The 7360-nt window shown below is 38.1% G+C and overlaps 1 protein-coding gene across 1 annotated transcript; it reads right to left on the bottom strand.

The window, feature by feature from the left end:
- Positions 1 to 4677: 4677 nt before the first annotated feature.
- On the bottom strand, positions 4678 to 6341 carry LOC113324025. Its single transcript, XM_026572364.1, has 4 exons — positions 6203 to 6341; positions 5423 to 5602; positions 4995 to 5345; positions 4678 to 4913 (listed from the first exon to the last, which is right to left on the bottom strand). Exons 1-4 carry the CDS (start codon positions 6339 to 6341, stop codon positions 4855 to 4857), a joined length of 729 nt encoding a protein of 242 aa, XP_026428149.1. The 3' UTR covers positions 4678 to 4854.
- Positions 6342 to 7360: the final 1019 nt, after the last annotated feature.

Genomic DNA, 7360 nt, shown 5'->3' with positions numbered 1-7360 from the left:
GGAAGAATATGGAGGTAACACCTTCTACTTCTAAAACTCCTGATCCTAGAAGAGGAGGTAAGAAAAAATTGGGAGCGGGAGGTAGAGGAGGAATTTTAGAAGAAGAAGCTGAACAAGTAAGAATTGAAAGACAAGAAGAAGGAATAGCTGAAGATGAAGAAGTTGATGATAATCAAGAAGTTCATCAAGAAACACAACCCCAAGGAAAACCCAAGAAAGACAAGAAAGGTAAGAAGGTGGCAAAACCCGAGAAAGAGAAGAACAATGATGATCTACGGATCACTGGTTTACACATTCCTGATGAAGATGACGTAATTACACCTCGATCAGATGGTTTGCCTCGTGGTCTTCCGGAAGATGGAGGAAATGTGTTGATTGGTTATGCCGATTCTTGGGTGAAGAAAATTTATGAGATTCCTGATCACAACTGTGCAGTCCGAGTATTGAGACACCAGAGGGCAGCGGAATGGAGTCTTGATGAAGAGGTTCCTGAGGTGATTGCGTACGTACAACGCAGTGCTTTATGTCCTATCATAAATTATGGACATAAGGAATATGATAGTGTGTCGGCCTCTGCATTTACCGAGCGCTTTTGTCCAGAAACTTACACATTTCAATTACCTTTTGGAGAGATGGCAATCACTCCTGATGAGGCTAGTAAGATTACAGGCCTTAAAGCAAGGGGTGTAAGTGTGGATGCTGGTTTTTATGACATGAGCTGGGATGATATATACAATTTGTACCTGGATTGCCTTGGTTGGGGTTCACAGAAAACTGAGTTGGAGTTTTGTCGATCAGTTAAAGATGTCGATACCGTTTGCATACCAGGTGGCAGAAATAAGAATAATAAGAAGATCAAGTTGACTAACTTGTAAAAGGAGTTTGAGAACACAAAGGAAAGAGTCACACAAGGTTTGTTGATAATGTATCCCGTCAAAGTGAAGCAAACCGTAACTTCCTACTTGCTTTATACTCTTGGTAGAGACATCTTTCCCGACACAACCGAAAACAAGGTAAATTCTAATTATCTCCAATTGGTAAAGAATCTTAAAACTTGTAACAAGTTTGCTTGGGGAACGGCTACGCTCGCTTACTTGCTGGACCAACTTGCCACCGCGTCTAGGTTGACAAGTACAAACATCGGAGGGAACTTCACTTTGCTCCAGGTAACTTTTGGGAGTTCAGAGTATGGTTCGGCTTATAACCATAAAATCTTTTAAGCCGAAGTTTTTACTTACTTGGTTCGGCTTATAATACTTGATCCATATAAGCCGAACAGTTCTCTGAGTTTGCAAACTTTATTCTTACTTTGATGTTTCCAAGTAAAACTTGTTTCTATCAATTCAATTCCTTTGATTTTTTAATGTGGTTCTTTGGATGTAGGTGTGGATATATGACCATTTCCCAATTTTGAATTTGGCCAAAGTATTTGACAAAGATGTCGATTATGCTGATACTGAGCCAACTGCAGCACGGTACGCGTACGAGGACTCCAAGAAAAGAAACAAAAAGAAGTTGGTGGCAAGTTTGAGAGAGACGTTAGACCGTCTTGGTGTTGATGATGTCACTTTTCAACCATATGAGAAGGAAGATGAAGAAGATGAAGTTGTTGAAGATGAGGATATGTCGGTAGGTATGTATCATGGGCCATTGTGGTATCCCGGTGGTTATGTTATATACGATCCTAGGCGAGTACTCCATCAATTAGGATGCGTCCAAAAGGTTCCTTTGTTTGACGAGAAATTCAGGTTGTTACCAAAGAGTGGTAAGGGAACTAAGAGCACCACTTCATCTTGGGAACCAAAGTATGATCCTGATCCCACCGTTGAGTTTTGGAATAATTTAGACAATCACACATTAGATGCGTCCAAGTTAACACCTTTACTTGATGATCCATGTGAAGAGGATCCGGGCTATATGGATTGGTATAACCAAATTTCTCATCCCTTCATTATCAATAAGAAAAGGCAAAAGATAGCTGATAAGGGGAAGGCGAAGCCAATCAAGATCACCAACAAGTCTACTTCCGAATATGTAGTCAAGGCTTTCAAGATAATGGTAAGAATGACTTCACTTTATACTATTTTCATATATTAGTTATGGTAAAAATGTCTTCAACCTCATGGTTATAAGTTGTTGACAAATGAAAAAATAGGTTGCCGCGGGTAGGGAGATGTTGAAAAAAATGAAGGCCAAACTTTGTTGCAAAACACCAATGACCGTGGAAGAACAAAAATACCTCATCAACAAGTGGGATGCAATCATCAACAAAGGACAAGGACCCGAGGAACCCGAACAAAGGCCTACCACAAAGAGGTCTCGACAAGTTGGTGAAGGTACAAGCCAAGGTGGTGCTACCGTCCAACCCGGTAATGATGCGTCGGAAGATGAAGACCAAGGTGGAAGAAGAGGTGGTCGTGCAACTAAGAAGAGGGGTCGTGGTTAAATTCCCTTTTATGTACACTTTTATGGTACACTTTTTCTTAAGTTTTAAGTACACTTTTATGGTGTTGCAAACACCTTTGCTTTTAGGTGCTGAACTTTGTCCTTCAGGTTAAGTTCTCTAATGTTAGTTAAGTACACTTTTATGGTACACTTTTTCTTAAGTTCGGCTTATCCTCTAATGAGTTACGCGCCGAATCATTTGTCCTTCAGGTTCGGCTTTTTCTATAATTTGAGTTATAAGCCGAGCCTTAAAAATCATTATTGGTGTAATCCAGTATTGGTGTTCCTCAAGCACGATCAGGTTGATGTTCCTCAATTTCATGTTTTAGTGATACTTGGTATCCTCGTGAATTATGTCTACTGGATCAGGTTGATTTTCCATGGGTCCAAGCGCGATCTACAAAGAATATCACAAGGTTAAACACTAGAAAGGGAATATAATAAAAAGGTTCGGCGCATTCGATAATCACATTATGTGACGAACTATAAACATTTACAGGTCTCGGCTTATACGATATCCTCAATATGTGTCGAACCACGAACAATATTTTAACCCAAAAATTAACAAATTCATGTTCGGCTCAGACGATAATCATATTATGTGCCGAACCTTGAACATAAGAGGTTTCGGCTTATACGATATCCTCAATATGTGCCGAACCACGAACTATGTTTTAACCCAAAAATTTACAAATTCATGTTCGGCTCAGACGATAATCATATTATGTGCCGAATCTTGAACATAAGAGGTTTCGGCTTATACGATATCCTCAATATGTGCCGAACCACAAACAATATTTTAACCCAAAAATTTAAAAATTCATGTTCGGCTCAGACGATAATCATATTATGTGCCGAACCTTGAACATAAGAGGTTTCGGCTGATACGATATTCTCCATATGTGCCGAACCAGTAACAATATTTCAACCCAGAAATTAAAAAATTATGTTCGGCACATACGATATTGGATATGTAAGCCGAATTAGTAATGATTCTATTCCTGTCTATTCAAGATGCTGTTTGGCTTACTATGAAACTTTCATATAAGCCGAACTAGTGTCTAGGAAAAGGGTTGGAATTGGAAATTATAGGTTCGGCGCATGCAGTAAACAGATTCAGTAAGCCGAACTGTTCATCAATCGGTAGATTCGGCTCATAGATGTGACCGAACCTCAACCTTTTTCGCCGAACCATGATTAAAAAAACCTAACTTTTGATAATTGAGAGCTATAAAAGTGAGATTAAGTATAGGATATAAGTGTACCTGTGTATTAGAAGCATTGGATTCCTCATCAATGTCTTCATCATCAGGATTTGGCTCATAAAAATCATCATCTTGAGTTTGTGTTTGAGCTTGAGCTTGAGTTTGAGTGGGTGTAAAATCATTCTCATAATCTAAGAAATCATCCATTTATGGATCATTGTTGTAGTTGATATGTATTTTCCTAGGTTTTTTAGATGAATGATGACCCTCCTCATCCTCCATTGAATCAAGAATTAAAATTTTCTCACTTTCTCCTTCTCTCCTTCTTAACCAAACCAAAACTTTGATTTTTTTTCCTCAAATTTTTCATCTAAACAACTCTTATAATTCTGAAATTTTTTTTAATCACTAAAAAAAATATTTAATCACTAATCAAGATTATTAACACTAATACGTAAAGGGCAGATTTGCCATTAAAAATTTTTGGGTTAAGGGGTTATCTGATTTTGCTATTTCACAACCTTTTTTGTCTTCATTCAGCATGCCTTGGAAGATTTTGGTATGCCCAATATTATGGTTCAATTATAAATCCTAATCAGACTTAAAAAGTCCATTTTCCACTAGTGAAAAGCGCAAGAAGAGCTAGAATTGAATGAAAATAAAGACAATGACTTAAAAGAAGACTGAAGTGGAAATGTTACGAAATGCTTCATAAGAATAAGAGACAAGTATATACTTTTATACTTTATATTCTTCTGAAAATTAACTTCGCAAACCTTTCATTCCTTAAAGAACAAGACAAAGGAAAATATTCAGTAAAGGTGGAAATTCTAAACAACCTGTAAAGATGTAGCAAAGAATTATAAGACTACTTCGGAACTCCGCAAAAGAACAAGAGGCAAGTATATACTTTTATATTTCTATTCTTTTGCCTACTTCCTTCACAAGTATATACTCGACAGAAAAAACAAAAGAAGGCATAATATTTCACTTATGAGAAATTGGCAAGCATACTTCAAACTTGTCATAACAAGGTGCATAGTGTATTGAAAGTAAGAAAGGGAATATCCAAAATATTCTGCCCCCCAATCTTGGGAGCGCCCAGTCCTAGAAATTGTTAAAGGATCTCCATATGACAAAAAATAAGAAGATAAAGAAGAAAAAGATCAAGGTTGTTGCTGAATAGGAACACCACCAGAAACCTCTATCTTGGGAATATCTTCGTCAGCTTCGTCAATTTCTGCCTCACCCGCACCAGCATTCCTGTCTCGATGACATTAGTACTTTGAGACTGAAGATGAACAACTGATGATTGGAGACGGAATTTCGTTGGAATAAAAGTACCTTTGGGGCCTTCGTCTTCAGCTTTCTTTTCCTTGTCATCCTCGTCAGAACCGTCCTCTCCATCTGTGAGGGTCCTCTCATCGTCTTGTTTCTCATCATCAGATAAAAACTCAAGGTATAGAAATACACGAGGGATACTGTGGCCATCACAAAACTCATCAAAACGCTTGACCAGATAGTCCTGAGTATTTTTGCGAGACATTTTCGCAACTTTGGCGACATCCTTATCCATCTCATCCAAATCAGTATTCAGACCTTCAACATCCGCTTTGAATCGAGAAACTTCATTACGAAGGTCATCCCTTTCGCGAGATACGTGAAGGATCTGATTCTTGAAGTGCTCCTCAGAATCTGCGAATAAGAGGAAAAGGGATTAGAAATCCGGAAAAGATAGTTCAACCAAAGTTATCTATAAGGCCTTAAACTACCTTCCATTTGAAGGATAGTAGATTTCAGGGTTTGTTGAATATCAGAATACAAATGGTCGAGCATAGAGACTTCAATATTTGCAGCTTCGAGTTGAAGATAAGGTTCGGGATATGAATTATCTGAATCTTTTCCCAGACCAGGTTCCGAAATGTCTTCGTCAGGACGAATAACCACAGATTCTTTATTTTTGCGAAGATTAGTATGTTTGACACGAGTAAAAGGTTTGGTGGGCCTTTGATGATGAGGGACCCTCAGAATGAGCAAGAAGAAATTCCACTTTTTTCTTTAAACATTGGATGTATTCTTTTAAGACAGTAACTTCGCAACGAGACGTGCGAAGATCACTCTCAGATCTTTCTTTCATCTTGACCACTCGCTCCTTATCTTCTTTTAGGCGTTTAATTAAGTTTAAAGATGTAGAATGGAGGTTCCTTTATGTCGTAAGAGAGTTGTTAATCCTCTGAAGATCTATCTTAAGATTTTCATTTTCAATATGAAGATGATGGTTCAATTCTTCGTTACGAGCGCAATCAGTGGACAGGCGGTCCACTTGTGAAAAAGGGTTTCAACCTTATCATTAAGAATTTCGTTCTCATTTATGTAACTGTCATTCTGAGTCGAAAGGTTCAGATTCTTGGCACGAACATCTTCGAGCAAGGAAGATGCTTCGGAAGTATTCATTTGACGTTGCATGCATCGAGCTTGACGAAAAATGGAATAAGAAAATAACTGAAATAAAAGAAAAGGAAAGAGATAAATCTACGAGGAAAGGAGCTTACGTTGCAACTCTTCATTCTTTCGGTCGTGCTTGATGGAATATGACTTTTCTTCGTTGAGTTCCTTTGTCATCTTCTTGATACGAGCATTAGCTGTATCCAACTTTTCCCGAGATAGCGTGGAATCCACGAGAGTAGCCATATAACGGTTGACTTCATGCGAATTGTCAATATTAGCATCCGGAAAGGATTTCTCAAAGGTAATAAGAAAGATAGACTAAAATGGAACATACGAAGAACATACAAACTCGTCAAAACAACATGTTGTTGAAGGGATAAATTCAATGAAGCATTCGCCATAAAGAAAGGATCTTCACGAAGGAAATATTCTGAACTAAAGGAAGCCAAAGACTCGAGAGCTGCAGACCTGGTAAGGGGATTGTCATGAGCACTGATGTAGTTTTTGAAGTGATAAGTAGAAGTTCGTTCAAAGACTTGTAAAGATTTGATTTCAGACTTAATTTTGGTTTCACTTAATGTTACGAGAGACCGTGACTCAGGATTCCACCAGTAAATCCATTCATGCGATTCATATAGTTATTCTAGACAATTATAGCTCAAATAGAATATTGACTCTGTTTCTTTGCCAAGGTAGATTTTTGAAAAGTAACGACTATAAATCTAAAGCATGGGATGTCAAAAGACTTAACCTAAGTATAACCCATCAATTGAAATCACAACCGTTCAATAAAAACCATAAAACAATTAATAATCCATGCAAAAAGTCATGAATGAATTAAATATAATTACCACACGTATGAGATATGGCTTCCTCCGTCATCCCAGTGTTGGGGTTTAGCTCATGATGTCGTACAAACTCTCAAAAGAGAGAAACATGGCTCAAAGAGTGTTTAAAGATGGAAGTACAAGGAAAATCACCAAAACAAATCAATTGCAACGTTTATATGCGTGGAAGATCGACTGTTACTAACGATACAGAAGATATAAGACTGCTGGGAACGATACTATGTGTGTCGTGGATAAACTACACTTTTCTGCGATTGACTTGGGTCGTCCAATGTTCTTCAACTTCGTCTTCTTCCTCCTGTTGCTGAAACTCTCTCTGCAGCGTGATTTCTTCGTACCCGAGCCTCCTCTAAACTACGTAAAGGCCCCAAACTCCTCTCTTCCCTCTGTTATGACTTCCTCCACATTTTATAT

The sequence above is a fragment of the Papaver somniferum genome, chromosome 11 (genome assembly GCF_003573695.1).
Source record: "Papaver somniferum cultivar HN1 chromosome 11, ASM357369v1, whole genome shotgun sequence".
NCBI classification, from domain to species: Eukaryota; Viridiplantae; Streptophyta; class Magnoliopsida; order Ranunculales; family Papaveraceae; genus Papaver; species Papaver somniferum.
Note: the sequence above shows the minus strand (reverse complement) of the source record. Positions and strands in the feature narration are given on the sequence as shown.

Excerpts from the sequence above, each read along its gene's own strand:
- LOC113324025 (XM_026572364.1), bottom strand. The coding sequence starts at position 6,341 with ATGGCTACTCTCGTGGATTCCACGCTATCTCGGGAAAAGTTGGATACA. Across the intron at positions 5,603-6,202 it reads AAAGAATGAAGAGTTGCAAC|AATCTGTGGTTATTCGTCCT; the intron begins GTAAGCTCCTTT and ends GCAAAAATAAAG. Across the intron at positions 4,914-4,994 it reads TGAAGACGAAGGCCCCAAAG|GAATGCTGGTGCGGGTGAGG; the intron begins GTACTTTTATTC and ends TCATCGAGACAG.